Source organism: Bicyclus anynana, chromosome 8 (assembly GCF_947172395.1).
Source record: "Bicyclus anynana chromosome 8, ilBicAnyn1.1, whole genome shotgun sequence".
Taxonomy (NCBI): domain Eukaryota; kingdom Metazoa; phylum Arthropoda; class Insecta; order Lepidoptera; family Nymphalidae; genus Bicyclus; species Bicyclus anynana.
The window spans coordinates 8,102,428-8,128,340 of NC_069090.1; the positions used below are offsets into that span (position 1 = coordinate 8,102,428).

Genomic DNA, 25,913 nt, shown 5'->3' on the forward strand with positions numbered 1-25,913 from the left:
GATGCCATTATTAATCCTAATTATTTTTTAAAAAATATTTATTGGAGTTAATTATATAATAATAATAATAATAATTTCTTTATTAAGGATAAAAATCCACATACAAAAGTATAATAATTTAAATATACGTCGTAAATTAAACTAAAATATTAAAATGACACGGTATGATATCTTATAATTAATGAAAAATAAAAATAAAAATAATTCGTAATAAAATTGCACGTCATCTTATAACTAATTTTACCTACTTTTTATTTGCGTCCCGGTGAACACGTCGCCAATGGTCAAATATCGGGCCAGACATGTGCTCACCGATGACCTTGAGGATCACGTTGTTTGATTGTCTGAGTCTTTCCCAGAAAGAGGCTATGCGATTTCGTATAATCGCAAAAAAGTCGGGAACCTTCGCCTCAGCAAACATGCTCGACGCACTGCAGTACCTAGGGAGTCGCATTAGGATGCGGTATGCATCATTATATTGCACCCTAATGGTGCTCATGGATGATCTTTTGTATTTCGTCCATAGTTGACATGTATAAAAACATTGGCAATATGCACGAAATAGCGTTAATTTCACGTCCACACTACATTTGGAAAATCTACGAGCGAGCATGTTGCACCGAACCGAAAGCGCCCTTCTCTCTCTTTCTATGTCTAAGTCATCCTCAAGATCACCCGTGAGGACATGACCCAAATATTTAAATTGCTTCACTTCCCGAACTGCAGAACCATTCAAATAAACCTGAGGCACTCTCTCCGGACCTCTTCCAGATCTAAAGACCATCATTTCAGATTTAAGAACATTGTATTTCAACCCATGGTCGTTAGCATAACGACCGCAGATTGAAAGGAGTTTTCTTAGCCCTCTGATTGAAGGACTCAGAAGCACCATGTCGTCTGCATAGCTAAGATTGTTTACACAAACGTTTTCGAGATGGCAACCAATCTTAGTGCTTCTGAGCTCTCCTATCAGATCGTTTATGTACACATTGAAGAGATCCGGGGAGGTTAAGCCACCTTGGCGAACACCACAGTCTAGTCTAAACCCACTAGACAGTGTAATTATATTTCTAAATAATAAAATCAATTCTAAAATTATGACTTTTATTATTAAATCTATCTACTTTAGATATCCCACAAAATTACTTACCTTAATTTCCCTATCATTACGTAGCAGGTAGTCATTTGGAATGTCATACGGATGCACCTCATGTAAAATGCAATTTGAAATTGCCTTTTGTCTTCATATTACGCTTACTAAGTAATTTGAGGACATTTAAAGCTGTAACAATAAATTATTTGATGCATTCCTAATAACTGTGTGCTTTATATAAATTTCCTCGCGTAGATATGTTTGTGATTTGTATAAATCATGTTAGTTCAAACAGTTGTTGAGTTATTCAAACATAAATTAGTTACTAGTATTATAGTTTTAGCATGTTGGCCTTCGCATGGTAAGAAACTTTACATAAATGATCCACTTATACAAGCTTACGCTAAACAACAGGATAACGCAAAATTTGATTGGGTTTTAGTGTCGTGTAAATAACAGGGAGGATGACAGTTTTTTTTAAATTACAAAGAAATTAGGAGTACCTATGCTAATAGTAAAAGTAACAGGGTATCATTTCTTTAAATCCCTGCTCCGATTATTACTTTCGGAGTTACAGGGATTTAAAGGATTTTCGGCGCTGCCACGGATCACTGAAAAATGCCCAATACAATTTTTTTATATTTATAGTTTATCTATTGAAAAATGTCACATTTAGTGTAAGGAAGCTAAAACTGTATGAATTTTCATCTAATTATGATTTTTAATAGGTTTTGAAATTTTATAATCTTATTTATTATGCAAATATCCAGTCATTTGCTTTTCATGTATAAATTAGTTAACATTGACCTTATTTAAGCAAGAATGTATCGTAAAAATCAATATATTCAAACCTAGTCATCATCTCTATTATAAGCATTTGAGAAAACACAACTTTCTTGCGATAATAATTAAGTATATTTAACAAAATTTGTTTATTTTATTGACAGACCAAGTTCTACTATCTCGATTGTTCTTCAAGCATGAGATGATTGTCACTTTCTCGTGCGATCCTGAAGTTTTGCAGCTAGCGCACCTGCACAAACTTCAGGGAGTGCTGTATATTCCATCGGCGAACGATTTATTCCACAAGGTTTTCAAAGAAATATCTTTCTAATCAATTTCTATCAATTTAAGTTTATATATTTGTTTTTATATAAAATACATGATTAGCTCATTGTAAATGGTGACCGTGTTAACCCAGTGCATATAACCTCTGCCTTCGATTCGGAGGGCGTAGGTTCGAATCCAGTCAGGGACATACACCTCCAACTATATCATTAGGAATTTCAGTATCAACATCATTAGGAAACCTGCATTACTGAGAATTTTCTTTATTCTTTACGTGTGTGATGTCTGCTAATCCGCATTGAGCCAGCATGGTGAACTAGTAGCCTAACTCCTCTCATTAAGAGAGGAGACTCGTGCTCAGCAGTGAATAAGGGTTGTTGATGATGATGATGATAATGTGAAACAAATTATAATAACACATGCGGACGTTTTACGTTTATTATTTTAGGACAAAATATTTATAACGTATTCTTCTGTAGGTGAAACCCAATTACTTTAGTAGCTGGTTCAAATGGGTGGTAGTTGGTGAGATTTTGCCGGATATCTTCAACACTGTTCGCTATGACGCCGATGTCCTATTAATCAAACAAAAATGGGATAAATCCGAACACTATAGCGGTAAGTAATTGGCGAAACCTATAAGCAAAGACAAAAATTTCCTCGATGCTCCTCGAGCTAAGTTCGAGTAGATATTTTATTTTTAATAATTGCCGATTTTTTATATATCCCTTAACCATTTAATTTAAATATAAACATCCCTTTCCCTAATCAGTGTTAGGAACCCTCGATGTTGAGTCGGCTCCTTCACTTTGAACTATTGACGCTTGGCAAAAAATTCAAATTGTTGTCTACTCTGACAAGACTGTGCCGACTGAAAAGAAGAAAATAAAATATATTATGTCGCCTGTTCCAGATTTTCTCAGTTTGTCCTAGATATAATATTCTAGGCATCTAAATGTTTTAGATCATTTAATTAGGTACTAAACATTTTACTCATATTGCAGAACCGATCCAAGGAATATCTCCCTCTACAAATACAGTATTCATAGATGACGTGTACATCCACCCAAATGAAGGCGTTTCCCTGCATCCGTGGGCTATTTGGACTATTGGCAGTGGCTTGAAAATTGTATATGACCGCAACAAAATTTTAAGGCGACAAAATTTAGAACAACATCCTATACGGATCGCTACTCCGGTATTTAAAAATTAATTTGCAAAGTTTGTAGTTCACAATTTCACCCGCGCAGTTTCCCTTCCTGTGGCAATACGGGAATAAAATACTGACACTGGCAAATTACGTGGCTTTCTGTTGGTAAAATAGTTTTCAAAATCGGTTCAGTAGATCTAGATATTACCCCTAAAAACTTACAAACTTTTCCTCTATGTATTAGCATTAATATAAAGCGAGTCTCTTTAGGAAATATGCCTAAAACTGAACTAAAACTAACTGTTACAAAACTTATCTAAAATATGATAGCTTTTTGTTATTATATGAAAACCCAATCTGAAGTTTTGAACATCTTTTCCTTGCTTTCTTTTTCCTTTCCAGATGGGTACGTATGCAGAAGGATGGTATAACGGAACCCTCAAAGAGTACCTGCTGGACATGAAGATGTCTCACCGTGAACTAGGCGTTCGCAGCGGCTATATAAGCTCTGCACTTATGATTGAATGGCTGAATGCTTCGTGAGACTTTTTAATATCTTTTTGTGTACAGAAATTAGAAGATAAGCTTAAATATAAGCTAAAAACAGATCAATACCATCAGTCTATAGTTTTGTTATATGGGCACATCAACAGATAACTTCACGCAAAAAAGTCTCTCAAAAAAAAGGTGCTCAAGTCTTAAATCTTGATATTACAAAAGGCATTTCAAACATTACTGGAGAGCTATTGAAAGATATAATTTAGATTAACCTAAGTTAACATTATTGTATTTTAAATATTGGATAGAAACAGGCGTTACTTTTCGAAAGTTCATCATGAATATATAATGATTTATTTATTTTCCCATGAACCCATGCGACAACGTCATCCAGGTCCGACAAACCTCAATCTACGTATTGCACTTTGTAGAGTCAACATCTCCTGAGGATACGTAGAGAGCATTTTGTCGGACCTGGGTGACATTGTCGCATGGGTTCGTCGGTTTTTCGCGGAGGATAGCAAAATAAATAAATCATTATATATTCATTATTGTATTTTAACAATCATTATCAACCCATATTCAGCTCACTGCTGAGCTCGAGTCTCCTCTCAGAAAGAGAGAGTTAGGCCAATAGTCCACCACGCTGGCCCAATGCGGAGTGGCAGACTTCACACACGCAGCGAATTATGAAAATTCTCTGGTATGCAGGTTTCCTCACGATGTTTTTCCTTCACCGTTTGAGACACGTGATATTTAATTTCTTATAATGCACACAACTGAAAAGTTGCAGTTGGAATTTTAATAATAGATATTTGCATTGCAGTGAAGTAATAGTCCCCACACTGCTGTGGGGGACAGAAGTGAACAACAGCAGCATGGTGCTGAAACTGCGCTACGGCACCTCAGACCTCGGCGGTGGAGCGATCCGGATGATGCCAGAGAGATTACACAAACTGGACTATCCTATGCCTATATGGCCTTTTAAGTAAATAGTTCAATACTATACTAAAGCCATACTCGATGTGCACTGTTTAAAAACAAAACAAAAGGGAATGCCCATCCCCGACCCAGGCCCTAAACTAAAAAAACTTAATAATTCTACTTTAACAATGAAATCATTAATTTATCAAAAAAAACTTTGCGTACGGCAATTTCATTTCATAATATAGATAAATGCGAATAATGGACTATTTTTCAAATCGGGTCAGTAGTTTCTGAGATTATCATGTTCAAACAAACAAACGAACTCTTCATCTTTTTAATATTAGTATAAATTCGTTTTGACCTGTAGACGTAGATTAATATGTGTTTCGATATCATTATTTTGGTAGCGTTGGATTCACATATCTCGCCGAACGCGAGAGCAGCAGCAACATGTTCATGAAGCCTTTCACCATCAGCGTGTGGTGGTGCACGCTGGGCCTCTTCATCATCCTGGCCCTGGCACAACGAGCCACGGCTAAGCACCCGGTGGAAAAGGAAGGGGCTTACATCGCTGCTCTCGCTACGTATTTGCAGCAAGGTAAACGATTAGTATTAATCAGTATGAGTTAATATCGAATAGAAAAACCAAATGGAGTGGACCCCGTATTAGAAAGCGCAGTCAAGCAGCACAAGCAGACTACTAGAGCACACAAACAGTCTTGCCAAATTGCTAATAACGCCTGGTAAGACGAAAAGGCTAAAGCGATCCACCGTGGAAGAGTGTGTGGTGGACCAACCAATGTATGACCATAACACGAAGAGGCGCTTAATGTAGCGACCTCCAACCTAAAAGCATCCTCTTCTATCAAAAAATCAGTTTACAGTCGACTGACTGATCACTGATGGACTTAACTAAACAAAAACAAAAAAAAAAAAAGAAAGCGCAGTGTTGGTCGATCCCTCACCAGTTCTGACGAACCAATCAATCAAGCGAGTCGCAGGGATTCGCTGGGTGCAGGTGGTTCCGGATCGATATGTGATATGATGATAATGATAAGAAAAAGCGTACCCTGTATGCAGAGACCACGTCCTTCCACTTGCTACGTTCCTTGCATGTCTTCCTTGATGTTTCCATTCTCATCAATATAATCAAACAAGTTCATCGGCTTGTACTGGCCTTTGTTGGCAATTGTCTGAATTTGTTCCAGGAACGTTGGCCTTGGCTACCCCTTTCCAATATTTCTATGCACCCTTACCTTAAAAATCGCTTTTGCTTTTTTAGTATGCTTTACGTAATTACTTTCATTTTCTTAAGACGTTACCGAACCATCTATGCATATTTTTCTCGATTTTAATCGCTACTTTTTCTTTTGTACCACAGTTTTCTCTTATTGCTCTATTCTAAAGAAAATGCTTTTTTATTTTTATCGATATGATTAACGTTCTATTACAAATAGTCTCTAAGTTTGACCGCGGACAGATCGACATAAGGAAATGGCAAAACTATAAGGGTTCCTTGTTGACAATGTTTTGATAATAAAATTGTCTTTAATATTTTTTTATATTTCAACAGATGCCAGCGCAGTACCAGAAGGGGTCTCGGGACGTTGGTCCTTCTTAGTATTGTCAATATCGGCGATGCTCATACACGCCTACTATACTTCTGCCATCGTATCAGCCCTCATGAGCACCGGTAGAGGCGGACCTGACTCTCTGCGAGCTTTGGGAGACTCGAAGTACTCCATCGCTTCGGAAGACTACGACTACATTAGATACCTGATGTTCGATGTATGACTCGCCTCACTAATATAGTACCGTTTGTATAATGCAATAGTATACTCTTCTTCTCCTTAAACTATGGTTGAGGTCATTCTATTCGGAATCGCATGTAAATAGTTTTTGAAAAAATTAAAGTGCCGCTCGCAAAAATTGTAAACGTTATAAACAATTTACTAAAAATAAAAATAGGTGTTTGGTTTTTTACTTATATCTCAAAATCTACGTGCGATTCTGAATCGAATGACACCTTAATCATAGTTTTAGGAGAAGGAGAAAAAGTTAAGACCTAAAAGACTCTTGTATAGTGCACTAATAAAGAGAGTACTCTGAGGTAGAATTCTTCCGGTGAAGTATTGCAGCCACGCAAACTTTTGTTCCGGTTAGAAAAGCATGGATACCGGTATAATTATAGGCATACCTTTGGCCTAGCTTTAGGCTTTGGCTTACAGACACGCCAATATTTCAGTGTTTCTCTTTTTAAGGCGATTTAAGGCGATCGCATTTTAAGGCGATGATTTTCCACTTGCCATGTCGCCCATCTGTTTTGTTCGACAATTATTACAGTACCAAAAAAGTTCAAGGGCTGGTTTCACGATTTAAGATAAATAGCAGATAGTCTAAACATGAATTTTGTCACTTTCTTTCTTTATATCAAACTAGTGGACATTTAAATACCTTCTTAATTCTGACCAGTTGCAAAATCTTAGCGGACGTCTACAAACTTTATACTACCTCCCTGCCTTCATATTTTTACGTCAAGCAGTTTTCCATATTTAGTGACCTTTAGCTTTTAAATATAAATAGGTGATAAAGACAAATCTTGTGAATATATTGTCCGACACTTATCCAAAAGTATTAAAACTGGTCCTTAACCAATCAACAATTGAGTAATATTTTGTAGGTAAAAACAAACTGGGATGACTTGGAATATCTTAAAAAGAAGAAAAAGACATCGAATTTTTATAAGGAAATCCTTGATGGAGTGAGGATGTTGCGAGCAGGTCAGACGGCCTACCATACGGAGTTCAACCAGCTGTATCCCCATCTGAGGAGCTTCTCTGATGATCAGATCTGCAAGCTGCAGTATATTGATACTATTCCAGAGGTGAAGTCTCATTGCCATTAAAAAATATTCCTTTATCATATTACCAATGGTTTTTGTTTTTTGTTATCGACATGAATAATCCGAATCAGATCTTCAAACTGCAGATCTAATTTCAGAGTTTAAACTGCAGAGTTTGCTTGTTTATTACATTCGTTTTAATTTATATTTTTTTTACAAAAATATTTTTAAAATGTTTATGTGGTTATTATTAAGTTAGGTACTTACCTATTTTTACATCGAAATATTCTTAATATTGTAAATCCTTTATTTAGTCAATCCTTTATTTTTACGTATACCCACTACAGTGCTGGATGTCACTTTTAATACGATAAGAGAAAAAAATTGTTTTTATTCTTAAAAATATCTTTACTTTTAGGTTCTAACCTGGGTAACGGCAACAAAAAATGGTCAATGGACATCAACCTTCAGAATAGCAGGAGCTTGGCTACATGAGATAGGTTTGGCGGACCGTTGGGTGACCCGACTGCGCCTGAAGCCGCCCCCGTGTCGAGCGGCTCTGCTCGCTGAAAGAGTGACCATAGACGACATAGCACCGGTCCTGTTGCTGACTTTAGCAGGAGCAGTAACTTCTTTAATGTTACTGGGGATTGAGATCCTAATTGCTAAATGGAAAACAAGAAATACCATAATACTATCGAAATCTAGATATAATTATTAGAATCTATAGAAGAAAACTTTAGCAGGAGCAGAAACGTCTAACATTTTAGTAGGAATATTGAAATCTTAATTGCTGAATAGAAGATCAGAAACAAGTACCAAACAATATAGTATCCAGAATAGTTTTATAAGCAATTAAGAGGAAAACTTTAGCACAAGCACTAACATCTTTCATGTCACTAGAAATAATTGGGAACTTATTAGGTATACGGAGACCTGTTATTATACAGCTCATGCGAATTAACTAGACACCTGGCTCGAATAATGTTTGTACTTTGTTTGTGTAATGTGTCCGGTAGCCAGGTGTCTAGTTGAAGGGCTCGGGTTATATAACTCAATAACTTACATCACTGATATAACTAAGAAGGATTTTCTTTGTGCATAATTAGATTCTCCAAGAATGTTGCTTTGTAGTAGAATTAATTATCAATAAATACAGAATAAAATAGTTATTAGATTTATATTTACGAGTACCTATCATCTTGATCATCATCATCATCATCATCATCATCATCATTACCTGAGCCTTCCTATTGCTTGCTTGCTTGCTTCCTTGACCTATCCAAGGCATTCGATCTGGTATCGTATGTATATATGGTATATTATGGAAGAAGATAAGAAAATCCAATATACCTGAAGAACTTATTAATATCTTCAAGTACTGGTATGGGAACCAGGTAAATAATGTCAGGTGGGCTGGCGTAATGTCGGAATCATTCAGGCTGGAATGCGGGGTGAGGCAGGGAGGTTTGAGCTCGCCCTCCATTTTTAACCTGTAGGTATATTAATGATCTGATCGAGGGGCTCAGCGAGTAGCATGTCGAATGTTACGTAGATGGCGTAATATTAAATGTACCAGCTTCAATAATATTAAATGTACCTTTTATTATTAACATGTTTTTCTTTCTTTCTATGTATGATTAAGTCCTTGTTGCTTTAAATAAACGATTATTATTATGAGGACCATAGTTAACGACGAAGTCTCGTATCCATAGATCATCACTGTTTCATCACTTTAATGATTTCGTCATTCATGGCAGCTATTTTCTTTTATCATGAAAACAATCTATCTAAATATGACTATGTGTTATCTAATAATTAGTAATCTCACGCAGCCTCCATTTATCAAAGAAAAGCTTATCGAATCTTTAATCACTGGCTGATGATAACCACGTACGAAAATTTACAGAAATTTTATCCTATTTAAATATAAGTATGAATAAACCAAATTGAAATAGTTTAGTGAAGTATATTCAAGATCGCGCACTAGTGAACTTGGAAAAATGCTTGCGTTTCTAATTATATTAATTTGTGCAATCAATAACAGTTATGCAACGCCCTCTTGTCATGAGTTACATAAAACACAGGTAAGGTATTTCTACCAATATTATTCATGTGAAATGTTCGTTTTTTAATCACGCAAAAACATCTGAACGGATTTAGATGAAGTTTACATAGATAACTTAGTATGTTTATAATGTCTATGTACATCTAGATATATAAAAGAGAAAGGTCTCTCATAACGAAATATTGAAAACAGCCTTATTGTAACTATTAGGCTGATTATATATCAGCCAATATGCATCTACTGTTGTAAGTAGGCCTATATTTTCCTGTTATCTATAAATTTATATTTTTGTTTTAGCTAGCATCACTTACTGAACGTATGAATCAGATGCTAAGCTCGCTTTACACACGTAAGTAAACAGAATTGAAATTTGCTAAACGTACAGAACTTTATGCTGACACTGAAATATAATCAAGGCAATTAATTAATTGCTGTCTAAACGTAATAGATAAATTTAATTGAATAATTTAAGGCCCACGTGCCGGCTATTTTTGGAAAATTTGCCTTCTTTTTTGGTAGAGTCACCACAAACTGTTTTAAAAAAAATGCGAACAGTGACACGGTATTTACTCCTATATAAATCGAGTATACAGGGTGCTAGAGTGTATTTCCCATAGCTTCAAGGTGTTGACGACTCCACTTATAGGAGCCGAACTGCTTAACTAATATAAAAAATAAAAACTTTTTATGTTTTTATACAAAGTAATTCAAATTTTAATTGCCTCTATCTATCCTTGCATTTTAAAGTTTGGTTACGTTATATTTATAAAGATAAGGGACACATTTTAAGAACTATTTACAAAAGAAATATCATTTACTCTTTTAGAACACAACATGTTCTTTAACCATTTTTAATTAATTTTTGGTAAAGAAATGATATGGGAAATACTCCCTGTAAAAGCCCCATAGTATGTTATGTATGTTTGTATGCCGCGACTAATCCTATTCAAATAAGATCTTCATTATTTATAAGCTTTGGCTTTTATTGTATGGTATTTTAAAGGCAGCCAATGCATTTCATTAGCCGACGCCGCGCGGGTTTCACCTGCGTGGTTCCCGTTCTTGTAGAAATACGAGGATAACGTATAGCCTATAGCCTTCCTCGATAAATGAGCTATCTAACACTGAAAGAATTTTTTAAATCGGACCAGTAATTCTTGAGATTAGCGCGTTCAATCAAACAAACAAACTCTTCAGCTTTATAATATTAGTATAGATATTTAAATATTTGAAGCTTTGTATGAGAATAAAAATATTAATTTTATTACAGCAGCAAAACCAGAAAGTAATGCGACGCCGCCCGCCCCATCTAGTTCATCTTCTGCAGCAGCAGCTTCTAGCCAATCTCCAGCCGTTCCATTCAACACATTCTACCCATATTCTCCTTACTCCATACCTGCACAAGTAGTATACGTATCACCACCTCCCGCAACATTTATTCCACCACCAATAGAGCCTAGTTTAAAACCATTTAAAAATCTATACTACCCTCAGAAAGACATAGCTCAACCATTTGATTTTGCGTTCCCTGGGTCGATAGATGCTCCTTCTCCTTGGATGAATTATTTTGAACAATATCCTCACCCACACTATGTAACACCGCAGTATTCTCCTACTCTGTACCCTCCTCAGTCACTACCATATCCTCCTCAACCTATGCCGTATCCACCGCCCTATCCTTATCCTGAATACCCTGCGTATCCCAAAGTACCCTCGTATCCTCCTGTCCCCTCGTTCCCCCCATATCCACCACCACCCCAAGCTTACCCACCTCCACCAACCCCTTATTCATTTCCACCACCTTACTACGCATGATCTTATGTTCTAAATTTGAAGTGTAACTGGACTTAGACAATTATAAAATTAATTTATTTTAGATGTATGCATAAATATTAAATAAACTTTAAAAAAATGTATTGTTGTTGTTTTTATTACCTTGCCTTACCTTACCTTGTTGTTTATATCTCCTTCGTTGTAGAGCTTGTGATATACGCTAAATCTTTGATACGTCTTTGCCGGTAGGTAGTAATTTAAAGTTGCTACCAGACCAGTACTAAGGCAATTTAAAAAATATAAAATCTTAAGTAACCCGAGCTTGGAATCAAACGCAGGAATGCGCAATCAATCTACCTATAGTATGCTAATGTCTCATTCATTAAAAAAAACATACGTATTATTCTTCTTCAACTCTATTGTTTGCACTACATTACACGTCTTAGGTCGTCGTCATCAACCCATATTCGGCTCACTGCTGAGCTCGAGTATCCTCTCAGAATGAGAGGGGTACGGCCAATAGTCTACCACGCTGGCCCAATGCGGATTGGCAGACTTCACACACGCAGAGAAATAAAATAATTCTCTGGTATGCAGGTTTCCTCACGATGTTTTCCTTCACCCATTGAGACACGTGATATTTAATTTCTTAAAATGCACACAACTGAAAAGTTGGAGGTGCATGCCCCGAACCGGATTCGAACCCACATCCTCCGGAATCGGAGGCAGAGGTCATATCCACTGGGCTATAACGGCTCACAAAATCACGTCTTAGGTATTCTTTACTAATTATTAATATTCTGTTAGTACATTTTTGTTTGTACAGTATGCATAAATATTGTTTGAGGTGGTGACATGCAAAATCACTACACTCAATAACCTTGATAAGAGTCCTACAGCTTAATAACCTGCCTTTAATAATGTAACCAATAGGGTGCAAATACTCGTAGTGATCGCTATAGGCAAACTAGTTTTGGGCTAATATAACGAATTAAATATTTGCATTCATTAATCATTAAAGATATCTAAATAGTTCATGTATTATGTGCGTGAACGTTTTATAATATTACAATCGAAATATCTAAGGTGATATAAGTCAGTAATTGCAGAACTTTAGCTCACGTTTCGATACCTTTATTTATGTTATCAGAGCACACAAATTACGATTATATTCCTTAAATAATAACATTTACCTAATAATCAATTACACAATTGTATATTACGATCATTTATTATCTCTTTGTGAAATTATGTTCCATCACAAAGAGGTATTACTCATTAAAACAATTACTCAATGATGATATATAAAATGTGTTACATTTTCGGTATTGAATACAATCAAACATGGCAGCTCTGTACATATTTTTAGCATTATTAGTCCAGGTAATAATACGTTTTATATTCAAAAAATTACTATTTTTATATTAAAAATTCAGCTTTTTAACTATTGTTAAATTTATCCACAGAATACTTTAGCAGAACCAATTATAGATGAAGACGGTGTAAAAAATGAATCCCTTGAATACCTTCGCGATAGCCAATCAGATATCGAAAATTGCACTGCAACAGAATTCGAGGCAGCACCCGAAGATTGGATGAACACGTTTATCGGATCAAGTAGCGCCATATTTCCAACATCGTCCGCGGCTTTAATGGCTCAAGCCGCATTCTCAGATAAATCACCGGAAGACCAGCTTGAAGATATAAAAGAAATGGCAAACCAAATTTCAAACTCTATCCAAACTGAAATGGTGAAACTTTTAGAATACGCGATGTCCAGTACCGGTAAAGAAGAAACTGACAATAAGCTGAGAAAAAAACGATCTGCTGAAACACCAATGGACAGTTCCCAATTAGTCATGAGATTATTGAGACATATCAAGTCTAACAATGAATATCAGAATATAGCTATTGAAAAAATGATGACTGCTCAAGAAATTGCCGACAAATATGGAATCAGTTTTTCTCCAGATCCAGAAACACTTTCCGATCTCGCTTTGGCAGCAAACGAACAAGCGGAAGAAATGACAGCAATACTTAAAGATGCTATCGTCTTGAAAAATGTTACTGACCAAGAATCCGCTGACAATATAAATGCATTTGAAAACATCTCGAAAGAATCCACTGAATGTTTAACTGATATTGAACAAAATAGTAACAATCAACAAAATTCAAGTGATCATGTTTTAGATTTCAAAATTCTCAAAGAAAATTACAGCGACGATTATCCAGCTGTATCCCATCATAACTACTACGACTACTGTACTGTTGAATCACAAATACCTGCACCGCCTCAGGTTTACAATGCTCCTGTGAGTCAGCGACCAAACTTTTATGATTTGGTTTCTAATTATCCTATTCAAGATTACTGTTCTATGGAACCAACCGCAACTATAATCATTTCTAATGATGAACCAGAGCAGCCTGAACCGGAACTGGTAGCGGAAGAATATGAGGAGACAGTTTCTTCCAAAGTGTTCATCAATCATGAAGAAGCACCCGACGTGTCCACCGTAAACCACGTTATGAGTTATACGATATCCGAGAAAGCTCATTTTAGATCACCCCAGATTGATAGCTTACCTCAACAAATGCAATACTACTTTTTGCTAATGTAATTGCAATAAAGTATTTTTAAGTTATTATTATAAATATGTGAATAATAATCACAAGTACAACCTAAAATGTGCATAATTGTTTTCATTGATATCTTATGTTGTGTTGTTATTGGAATAAAAGTCTTGTATACTTTACACTTTATTTTATTTAAAGAAATATTAAATTGTATCTACAACATTTCTATTTGGTTACATTTTGGCACTTACTTGATATTGACTGGTAGACACTCGTCTCGGTAATAATTATTTAATACTTAGACTGTATAGAAATATTCTTGTAAGATAAAGAAAATCGACTATAAATAACTATACTTAATACTTCGTATCATATTTCTACAAAGATAGTTGGTAGACGTTTATCTAAATCAAGTGAATTTAGTATAGTATTTATGATAACTAAATTATTAAAATAAAAAGAAAATGTGTAAATAAATGAGAGATAAATTACTACAACTAAAATAAAAAAAAGTTAAACAGATTTTTTAAATGAAACTACATTACTTGAATGAATTAGGACGATAAATACATGTTAATAATATACGATTTCTTCATTGCATTCTCATATAATGCGTGGTGGCAAAATATAATGTCTTTTGTGCTATTTAAAATATGCATATAGCTGAAAATAAAATCTATTTGAAATCAGTTTTAAGCTTATTTGTATATTTACTGTGTAGATACAAAATTACAACATATATATATAATAAGACAATATTATTTATGAACTTCATAGGTAGTGGTCACTATAATCTATTATAATATTATCTAGATATTTTTTTTAACTTAAATCATAACAAGGCACTTATTTTAAGTTTCTTTTGGCTGTACCTATATAAATAAATACTTAAACATAGCAATATTTTAGATAGACACGTCTCTGATAAAATGGCGTCTTTGATTTTCATTCACATAGGTACCTAATTAAGGCAATATTTAATCCTAAGACTAACAACTAAGTTACATATACAAAAGGTAATACATAATTACGGTAACTTCCAGTGTATAAACAAAATGGTGCAAAATTACAAATAAAAAAAAATGAAATTGATTCGATCTCATTGTATCATGTCATTTTACAGAATGCCAATTCGATTACTCAATAATACACTAATACACTAATACATAGAGATACAGCTGTGTGCGAGTATGTGACTGGTAGAGTGCGTGCAAGGTAAGTCTGCTTGCGATTGGCGGCGTACTTTATGTTGCCATCTTCAGTGGTCTCTTTTCCCCGTCTAGAGATAGACAACAAGATGGCGGAACTTGATTAGTTCTGATTTTGGCCACGCGCAAACTTATCGTGCGCGCACTCTATCACGTATTCCTCTTTAAAATGTCACACCACAGAATACAAAGTGTCACACTCAATTGTATTCTTAAATAGCGGACGCCCGCGACTTCATCCATAAGCTCAATCAATTTAGAAGACAGAATTGGTATAGTAAGCTATCCTTAATAAATAGATTTATTACGAACTTTATTTGTAGAACTATAAATGAGAAATATCCCATCATATATTGTTTTGTTAATCTCGAAAGGATTAGGCAACGTCTTCGATGTTATGGAGGCCCTGCTTCCTAGGCGGCTTGACTTTTTCCGATACTTCCTACAACTACCGTCATATTTCACAGATTTATACAAAATTATGTTGCAATATGCGAATTGAATCACAGATTTACTAGTTTATTTTATTTCAATAATAAAAATCATTATTTCATAAGATTTCCACTCGGATATGTTCGCTGAATACAGTAAGCTTACTACCCGCTTTACCCGTCAAACCAAATCAAATCCTTTCATTTGATATTCAACTCATATATATTCGCTTACTATCGTATATTCATCCCCTCTTCCAACTTCCATAACTATTAAAGTGAATCTTTTTTCATAAAACAGCCTAAAACACTCCCGGATAAGGTGCCTTTAAAATAAAAGTAACTGAATGAAAATCGGTTCATCCATTACAGAGTTACAAGAGCATGTAGACAAACATAAAACTTATAACACTCGTTTTTGCGTCAGGGGTTAATTGCGCTGAGTGCAGAAATTACTCGTAGCTCCTTGATGATGATGATCGTAGAAAACGCAAGTTGGCGGCTGTGTCAAAAGCCTGTCTATGTCATCTATACTAATAGTAAGGGTAAACTTTGAAGTGATGTAGGGGGTAATGTCTGGACCTACTAAATCGATTTGAAAAATTCTTTTACCACTAGAAAACCACGTTATTTGTGAGGGTCATGAGCTATATTTTATCCCCATAATCTCTTTATCTATCTAGCTGAAGTGGCAATGGGCGGGGCACATAGATCGAAGAGCCGATGGATGGAGTCCCAAGGTGTTGAAATGGCGACCCCACACTAAGCGCAGTGTTGGTAGACCCCCCACCAGGTGGACTGACGACATCAAGCGAATCTCAGGCATTCGCTGGATGCAGGTGGCTCAGTATCGTGATGTTTGGAAGTCTCTACAAAAAGCCTATGTCCTGCAGTGGACGTGATATGATGATGATGATGATGAATCTCTCTATAACGGGAACTATGCGGTTATGACCGCGAAGCGTCAGCTAGTGAATTAATATTTGTGAACCTACACTAAGGCTGTTTTTCGGTAGTTATGTTTACAATCTACGATATCACATTATACTACTGTGTCTCCACTTCATGGTATTATCTGTGCGCGTAATAGGCAGTGTACGCGCTGTTGTGTCCGGTGTGTGGTTGGTATCTGCGAAAAACAGTTAATGGTCATTAGGTATATGCGTTTTTTAATGTACCTATTTACAGAACTTAATTAAATCAGTGTACGTACGTCATCAACCCATATTCGGCTCACTGCTGAGCTCGAGTCTCCTCTCAGAATGAGAGGAGTTAGGCCAATAGTCCACCACGCTGGCCCAATGCGGATTGGCAGACTTCACACACGCAGAGAATTAAGATAATTCTCTGGTATGCAGGTTTCCTCACGATGTTTTCCTTCACCGATTGAGACACGTGATATATAATTTCTTAAGAAATCAGTGTGGATTAGAGTAATTCTAAGTCTTGTTTTTCCAGTTTATTTAAGTACACTTTTTTGTAGGGGTTTTTTACCCGACTGCGTCAGAAGGAGGGTAATTTTTTTCGAGCGTATGTATGTGTGTATGTTTGCATGTGTGTATGTTTGTATGTGTGTATGTATGTCCAATTCTTTGGCACGCCCTACAGCCCAAACAGCTAAACGGATTTTAACATAAGAGGTGTCGTTGAGTTCGTTAAAGTCAGAACTTTATACAGATATTAAGATAAGATAAAGATAAGATAAATATACTTTATTTGCACACCACAAAGACAAAAACAAGTGAAATAAAAAACAAATTAAGAAGAGATCAGCATACAAAAGGCGGCCTTATCGCTAAGTAGCGATTTCTTCCAGGCAACCTTCGGTTTAGGAAAACTTAAGGACATCAGCAGGTGGCGTAAAACAAAAATAACCATAGTATTAGTAATACACATACATACAAATAATTTACATCCTAATACATAAACAATATTACACAAATACCTACAATAATGAATAAAATACATATCAAAATATACTAATAAATACCTTATATTGAAAAGAAATAATATATACAGATCGTCTTTACTGCACCAGATAATGAGTCTTTACGGCATTTTTAAAAATGACCAGTGTCTTTGATTGCCGTATGTTTAAAGGGAGAGCATTCCATAACTTAACGGCTTGCACAACGAAAGAATGTTTATAAAATTTCGTCTTATGCACGGGTAAACATAGAGTTAGTAATCGACACTGTCTCAGTTCAGACTGCACTCCCTGAAACGTAAATTTCTCCTTCAGATACACAGGAGATTTTGGATTAAACAACACACAGTACAAAAGTGAAAGTACATGCAGATCCCGGCGACGACGAATAGGGAGCCACTTGAGCTTCTGACGGAATTCAGAAATATGGTCATATTTGCGTAGGCTAAATATGAACCGAATAGCAAGATTTTGAAGTCGCTCAAGTTTATTGAGTTGGTCCTCAGTTATATTTAGATAGCTCGCGTCCGCATAATCTAAAACCGAAAGAAGAAGAGAATGTGCTAACATAACTTTAGTAGGAATTGGTAAAAATGATCTTAAACGTCTCAGTGAGCCAAAAGTAGCAAACATCTTTTTACTCAACTCTTTGACATGCACGCACCACGACAACTGGTTATCAAGATGAACCCCAAGATCTTTAACTGTGTCACAAAAAGGAATAGTGGTACCATTATACAAAACTGGCCGGAGATCTACCCAATCAACTCTTGAGATGAGGGCAGGACTACCAATAATAATGGCCTTAGATTTTAGGGGATTTACCTTAAGCCCATACTGTCTGCTCCAGATATCAATTGCGCTAAGGTCACAGTTTATAGCAGAGACAGTTGAGTTTAGGTTCTCAAGAGATGAAGAGCGGTATATTTGGATATCATCTGCATACATATGGTAAAGAGAAGTTATATTTTGAGTGATCGAATTAATGAAGATAGAGAAAAGTAATGGAGATAACACGCCACCCTGAGGTACCCCTGCCGTAACATCGCACCAAGATGAAAAGAAGTCATCAACCCGAATGCGCTGCTTACGGCCTTTGAGGTAGCTCTGAAACCAGTCTATAACCGATGGAGATATGTTAATAGAGCGTAATAGACTCAACAAAATGTCATAGTCTACAGAATTAAAAGCATTACTGAAATCAAGCAGAACTAGTACAGTGAGTTGTCTATTATCCATCGCCCAACGAATATCGTCAGTAACTTTAGTCAAAGCGGTAACCGTACCATGACCAGGACGAAAACCAGATTGAAATGGACTTAAAAGTAAATTTCGGTTTAAGAATACGGATAACTGCTGGAAGACAAGTTTTTCAAGGACTTTAGAAAGGAACGGCAAAATAGAAATTGGACGGAAGTCAGAAAACGTAGTGGAACTAATTTTTTTAGGAAGAGGAATAATTTGTGCATTCTTCCAAGCCTGTGGAAATTCACTGGAATAAATGGAATAGTTGAGGATATGTGTAAGAACTGGGGAAATAATATCAATGATAGGAATAATCATATTACGGCTTACGCTATCAGAACCAACAGCATTCGAAGCGATAGACAAAACACTCTTCTTAACATCACATTCGGTAAAAGATTCGAAAGTAAACGGAAGAAAATCTGGTGTTGGTATAGAAGAAAGAGTGGTAAGAATGGACTCCTTTTCGGTACTGTCAATTGTATCGGAAGTAGAAAAATGTTTATTGAGAAGTTCTAAATCAATATTTATAGGATTGTTCGAAGATGATTTTCCAACTCCAAGTGTATTAAGAAATTTCCAAGTTTTAGCGGTGTCACTATTTTGTACAGATTTATAAATGTGGCGTCGTTGAGCATCTCTACACAATGTATTGCAGCGATTCCGGGCTTTGTGATATTTTAGACGATTAATATCGGAGTCCTTCGTTTTGTACTTTTGCTTAGCTGTATTCTTTTTATGCATTAACAATTTAATTTATATTGTGATACCTACTTGTTTTTCTCTTTTCAGTTCAATAAGCAGTCAGGTTTCTTGTTTTTATAATAATATTAATTTATAGTATCACTGATACCGTATATTAATTATGAGTTATTAGTCAAAAAGTTGTGGCCCTATTTCAGGGTCACGACGTTTGTCTAGTCAGTTAATTATCTATGTATACAAAATAGTAGAAGAATAATCTCACCGTACTGTATGCGCATGCGCGGCGTACAGCGGACCGCTAGCGCTGGGATCTCCCGCGTAGGGCTGCGCTAAGGGATAGGGCTCCACTGGTGCAGGCTCGCGACGCCGCGGAGTACCACGCTGAGAGCTTTGTTCAGGGGGACTGCAATGAGATAAAATGTGATTTAAATGATCTGATGCTTGAAAAATAATCAAATAACATACAGGGGCGTAGCTACCACCGTATTAGCCGTATCAATATTACTGCCTCATTGGTCCCGTGGTTAGCTGGTTCAGCTTCGGATTCGGTTCGAATCTCGAGTCAGGCCGACGAACAACAAAATAGGTTATTGGGATTTTAGAGATTTGGGGTGAAAGTGTATATGTTTATATTATGTGTGCACACTTACACACAAACTCTCGCCTTTATAATATCAGTCCGATAGTGCTCAGAACCGATAGATTGACTTACTCTTTGAGAAAACTGACTGGAGATGTAACACCCACCTCCAGGCTTAGAAATTTTACCAAGCTCAGTATTAGCTTTAAACTCAGTTTCATAGCCTAACCCAGTGTCGGATTTGCCTTAAAGCCCATGTAGGCGGCGGCAAGGCGCCGTTTGGAGCGGTCATTCGTGAAAAAAAAAAATAATGATGATAACAATAACCTTTAATTAGATAATCTACTTTATTTAAATGTACGAATAATCCTTCAAACTAGGAGCTATTATAGTTAACTAATTTCTTGTATTAGTTTGATAAAAATTGGCAATAAAATTAAAATAATTATACAGTAAGTTGTTACTAAAGTATAGAATGGGATTTGAGAAAGAACGGTTAGTAGGTAGGTATAGTACTCGTATAAAGGGTCTAGAGCGGCCAAACTACAAATCCGCCACTGACCTGACAGAAGGACCTCGGGATCGGAAACCGCACAGGCTAACCACTAGACCAACGAGCAGTAGAAACACGTATGTTTACAAATTAAGTAGGTGTCAAAAGCTACGGAATATGAATAGAGAAACCTACAAAAATCCATTTAATCTACGTCGCAGGTAACACCGTTATCCTACGCCCACTAGGCGGGGTCGAGTTACGCTTTAATACTCTATTTTGACAAGCAACGACAAATGGTGTCATATATTATTATCCTGGATATTAATCGATTTTACCGGGAAGTCGACGCGTCGTAACGTTTTTTGTGTCCCTCCGTCCGTGTTTGTCCACATGGCGAATGTTCGCTAGATTAATGAATCATTTGTTTATTATGGGATCCCGGACTCACACATTGATTACTGCAGGCAGACCCTTTGCTATGGATGCTGGATTTTTTAACATTAACTTTATAAAAACAATACAATGTTTATTTTAGTAGAGACAGTAAACTATTAGAGACTAAATTAATCACAATCTTAAGTAGTAAAAAATCGATAATAGGGATGATGACAGTTTTTTAAATTGTATATAAATTAAGAGTATGCTAGCAGTAAAGCAATTTTGTAAAAGTAATAGGGTATCTGCGATCATTACTTTCGGAGCTACAGGGATTTAAAGGGTCAGATTTTCGGCGCTGCCGCGGATCCTTGATAAACGACCCATACAAAATGGTAAGTATTAATGACGTCGTAGGTACATATCTAATGATCGTTAGATTTGTATGGGTGTTCAAACAAAATTACTAATATCTTTGTTATTTGTGCGTTTATGTTTATAGTTAACTTTTTAAAAAATGTTACATTTGATGTAGGGAAAAATGAATAAATTTTCATCTAATTACGATAAAAGATTTTTCATTGATTTTTAAATTTTATAATCTTATATATTTTGCAAATATCCAGACAATCTTTGCTTTTTATGTATAAATTAGTTAACATTGACCTTATTTACCCGAATGTATCATAAAAATCAATATATTCAAACTTAGTCATCATCCCCATTGTTTACAATAGTGTTTGCGTAGGCGCTTTACTTGATTTTTGCATATACTGTCAATATAAATGAATAACATTGCCATTGTTTCTAATTAAGATCAATGCGTATTTCACACATAAATTATGATTATTAATTGTCATTATATCTCTCTCTGCTACGGAATTAGCCGCAAACTTCCCAAAAGAATTTTACGAAAGTTTACGCAACGTAATTTTATTTTAGGGTGCGATTAAGTAAACAAATGAAAGTTTACCCAAGAACAGACCAAACCACAGTAGCTAACAGCCAATGCAGTGTCTGAGAAAGCTGTAAATCTAAATGAAAACAACACTGTATACATAAACCAAGCCTAACTCTTTAAAACAAGCTAAATTGAATCAAAAGCTGAAATGGATAGGACACACTATGTTTACCGAGAATAACGTAACACATTACAACAAAATCCTCCGCCGAGTCTGTCTGTCGGTCTGTTCATGATAAACTCAAGAACCACTGAACGGATTTTCATGCAGTTTTTACCAATGACTCGAAGAGTACAAAAAAAAGTTTTAGATACCTATATAATTTGTCACTCAGCGGGCGATGGAGCGAGCTATGCTTGGGGTTTCTCTGCGTGATCGAATCAGAAATGAGGAGATCCGCAGAAGAACCAAAGTCGCTGATATAGCTAAGCGAGTCGCGAAGCTGAAGTGGCAATGGGCAGGCCACATAGATCGAAGAGCCGATGGACGTTGGGTTCCCAAGGTGCTGGAATGGCGACCCCGCACCGTAAAGCGCACAGTTGGTCGACCCCCCACTAGGTGGACCGAGGACATCAAGCGGGTTGCAGAGAGCTGCTGGATGCTCGCGGCTCGAGGGCGTTTTGTTTGGGAATCCATGCAAGAGGCCTATGTCTGTATGTATGTAGGCCTGTTAATGATGATATTTTATAATTTGCCAAAGTTTTGTGTAAATTGCTTTATATATTTTACGATCATTAGTGTCGGAAAAATGTCGCCATTTGGAAGCTATTATCCAAAAGGCAGCGTAATCACTTAAGATAATACAAAAATAGTTTAAGTAACTAACTGACTAACTAAAATAAGACGCGAAATTACCTACAAAATATACCTATACTTGCAACCCCATAATATTATTTAAACGGATACGAAGGGAAATTTACAATCTCAATAAATAATATCTGACGGAATCAATAAATACTTTAGAACATCCAAAGTTGTAGGATGAAACGCAGATCCGATTAAACTCCACCCACAATATAAATCAAACGCGTTAGTAGAACAATACCTACAGGTGGGTTTTCTCTACAAATACATCTCTACTATCTCGGAATATATATCCTATCTACAAATACACATACAGGGTGCTCGGGAGTATTTCCCATAACTTCAAGGTGTTGACAAATCCACTTTTATTCTGTCTCTCAATAATCTCACATGATAAGTGATGATGAAGTCTAAGATGGAAGCGGCCTAATTTGTTAAGAGGAGGATGAAAATCCACACTTTTTCGGTTTCTACACGGATCGTACCGGAACGCTAAATCGTTTAGCGGTACGTCTTTGCCGGTAGGGTGGTAACTTGCTACGGCCTCCCACCAGGCCACTTTAAGAAGCCGAACTGCATAACTATTTCATTTTTAATTAAAAAAAATCTTTTTGTGTTTTTATACAAAGTAATTCAAATAATTCCGACTTATTCATGCAACACACGCTACATGGATTATCTATCCTTGCATTTTAAATACGTAATCGTAGTGGTAAGACTGTCGATATCGACGAGATATTGCAACTGACACTCCGCACTTCACTAGTAAGCTACTTCGTGATATTTTTTTTACTCTATACAAGTTTGCCCTTGACTACAATCTCACGTGATGGTAAGTGACGATGCAATCTAAGATGAAATCGGGCTAACTTGTTAGGAGGAGGACGAAAATCCACACCCCTTAACTAACTTACTTGGTAACTAGCCACGGCCGAAGCCTCCCACCAGCCACAGCTATTTATATTTATCAATTAATAAATTTGGCTAGGTCATTATATAATGATGCGATATAAGGGACACCATTTTAGATCTATTTACAAAAGATATATTTTTTACTCCGAAAATATTCAATTTAGAATACATATTACCTTAGACATTTTTTATGATTTTTCCTTGAAGAATATAAAAAAGTTATGGGAAATACTCCCGAACATCCTGTATATCATCGTACCATCTAAAGCCAAAATGAACTCGAAACAGATTGACTTATATTATTCAGTGAAGTCTACAGGAACATGTACCATCATCATCATCTTAACATCACCCGATAGGCGTCCACTGCAGGACATAGGCTTATTATATCTACTGTGACATAGGCCTTATGTAGGAAGCGTGGCCTTCCTACAAAAGGCCTAAGTCATGCCTTCAGGATCCAGTGTTTGATCCTAGCCCGCCTGCATCCAGCGACTCCGTGTGACTCGCTTGATGTGTCAATGGTTAGTCAACATGGGATCCCAACGACCATCGGCTCTTCGAACTATGTGCCCCGCCCTTTACCACTTCAGCTTCGCGACTAGTTAGGCTATGTGGACTTTGGTTCTTCTGCGGATCTCCTCATTTCTGATTCGATCACGCAGTTACTCCAAGCATATTTTTTACTATCAATTAATGTTTAAGCATAAAGTTTTCAATACATTCTGAACAACCCAGTCGAACTGAGTAATAAAAAGTTTTGAAAGTGCAATGTGACATATCCACCTCGAAATATTAATGGGCGAGTAAACGAAACCACATTTTTCAAAGCCATCCATGTCACAACATGGACTATGAATCAAGTTAACACAAATGATTGTATTTTATGTGTACCGCTGTTTGAGAAGTTCGCCTCAGTTTCAGCAGCCGGTGACAATTTACTTTTACGACTCGGCCATAGACTAAAGAGTTACGTGTGACAGTTATAGCGGACGCGCCGTGTTCCCGCCAATATGAGTGCGTTACATCTGGATGCTTATTGGTTATTATTTCGTTTTTCATAAAGTTTTTTTTTTTAATTTATCGATTCTTTAATGCCTTCAACCATCAAAAATATTATGTTTTATTTTAAACTACCACGACTTCGTTGTTTTAATGTTTTCCTGTCTTCCAAGAATAATGATCTCAGTATAATTTCCAAAGACTCCAAGAGTACCTATGCCAGACCTAAAATACGGGTTCGGTATCGGTTAAATAGTCGATAGATTAATCACCAATTAAAATGTTTTTGTTACTTATCATCAACTGAGAATTAAAAATGACTTACCAATCGTCGGTATCGCAATCTCTGAAGCCTTTAGCGAATGGGTTACTGGCTATTTTCAATTGTGTTATCTGTAAAAAATAACGTAGAAACATGTATTCGCTATACTAAATCTTAACGCCTCATTCATTTAAAAAACATACAGAGACGTTGAAACAAATTTTTTGCAGATCTGTCAGTCACTCCGTCTTTTTGTTGACCGGGCGCCATGCTAAAACTACTGAACGAATTCAAATGAAACTTGTCACGATTTGAGACCATATTACGAAGAAATTTATAGGATACTTTTTGTTGTGAAAATAAAATAAGAAGGGTGGTAAAATACGGGTTGAAAGTTTTCATCGATTTTCACGCGGGTGAAGTCGCCAGTGTCCGCTAAAATCATTGCAATACTAGATACTACTCGCCTGATCTAGGATTAAAAGACGACTATTGTACATTTAAAAATCAAAGATCTTAATATCTTACTATTCCCTCGAATCTGTTTACAATCCATATTTACCCTGTGATTCTGGTAAGCTGTAACAGCAGTGAACCCGGTCTCAGGAAAGATGAACGTCCGGTACGGGACAGTCCCCGGGGCGGTGCTCTGACCCTCTCCGGGGAGATACACCACGTGTAACCGTGGCTGGTAGCGGTGCATGGAGTTCAGGATTATCTGTTGAGCAGAGGGACAAAAATATAACTGGTGATAAAGTCCTTTCCATGAAAGAAGTCCCCCAGACGCGGCGCTAATGTCTTTTGGTAATGATGGTCTTATTGTCATTGTATAAGGCGCTGTCAATTTTTGTTCAGGTTTTAGCAGTGGGACTTCTTTCATGAAAAGGACTCTAAACATAAATCTAGGGCTTCAAAGTTCAATGTAAAAGAGTTTTCAGAGATAGCCATTTGTTATACACAACAGTGACTGTTTCTGTCTAATAATTCCCTATTTTTAACCGACTTCCAAAA

General features: G+C 36.3%; 3 protein-coding genes across 3 annotated transcripts in view; 2 read left to right on the forward strand and 1 right to left on the reverse strand.

The window, feature by feature from the left end:
* The first annotated feature begins 1,372 nt into the window (after positions 1-1,372).
* On the forward strand, positions 1,373-8,299 carry LOC112055349 (uncharacterized). Its single transcript, XM_024095424.2, has 10 exons — positions 1,373-1,454; positions 2,041-2,183; positions 2,641-2,779; positions 3,178-3,359; positions 3,714-3,850; positions 4,636-4,797; positions 5,144-5,334; positions 6,310-6,524; positions 7,417-7,620; positions 7,997-8,299. Exons 1-10 carry the CDS (start codon positions 1,373-1,375, stop codon positions 8,297-8,299), a joined length of 1,758 nt encoding a protein of 585 aa, XP_023951192.2.
* Positions 8,300-12,763: 4,464 nt separating this feature from the next.
* On the forward strand, positions 12,764-14,166 carry LOC112055350 (uncharacterized). The gene is made up of 2 exons (XM_024095425.2): positions 12,764-12,802; positions 12,886-14,166. The coding sequence occupies exons 1-2, from the start codon at positions 12,764-12,766 to the stop codon at positions 14,035-14,037; spliced, it is 1,191 nt and encodes a 396-aa protein (XP_023951193.2). The 3' UTR covers positions 14,038-14,166.
* A 2-nt stretch (positions 14,167-14,168) lies between these two features.
* Positions 14,169-25,913, reverse strand: part of LOC112055356 (T-box transcription factor TBX1-like) — a 36,473-nt gene continuing 24,728 nt past the window's right edge. The window contains exons 6-9 of the mRNA XM_024095431.2: positions 25,465-25,620; positions 24,966-25,033; positions 19,772-19,912; positions 14,169-16,761 (exon numbers count right to left, since the gene is read on the reverse strand). Coding sequence (XP_023951199.1) covers positions 16,704-16,761; positions 19,772-19,912; positions 24,966-25,033; positions 25,465-25,620 — 423 coding nt within the window. The 3' untranslated portion in view covers positions 14,169-16,703. The remainder of the gene's footprint in view (positions 16,762-19,771; positions 19,913-24,965; positions 25,034-25,464; positions 25,621-25,913) is intronic.

Excerpts from the sequence above, each read along its gene's own strand:
- LOC112055350 (XM_024095425.2), top strand. The coding sequence starts at position 12,764 with ATGGCAGCTCTGTACATATTTTTAGCATTATTAGTCCAG. Across the intron at positions 12,803-12,885 it reads TTTTAGCATTATTAGTCCAG|AATACTTTAGCAGAACCAAT; the intron begins GTAATAATACGT and ends ATTTATCCACAG.
- LOC112055349 (XM_024095424.2), top strand. The coding sequence starts at position 1,373 with ATGTTAGTTCAAACAGTTGTTGAGTTATTCAAACATAAATTAGTTACT. Across the intron at positions 4,798-5,143 it reads ATGCCTATATGGCCTTTTAA|CGTTGGATTCACATATCTCG; the intron begins GTAAATAGTTCA and ends TTATTTTGGTAG. Across the intron at positions 7,621-7,996 it reads ATATTGATACTATTCCAGAG|GTTCTAACCTGGGTAACGGC; the intron begins GTGAAGTCTCAT and ends CTTTACTTTTAG.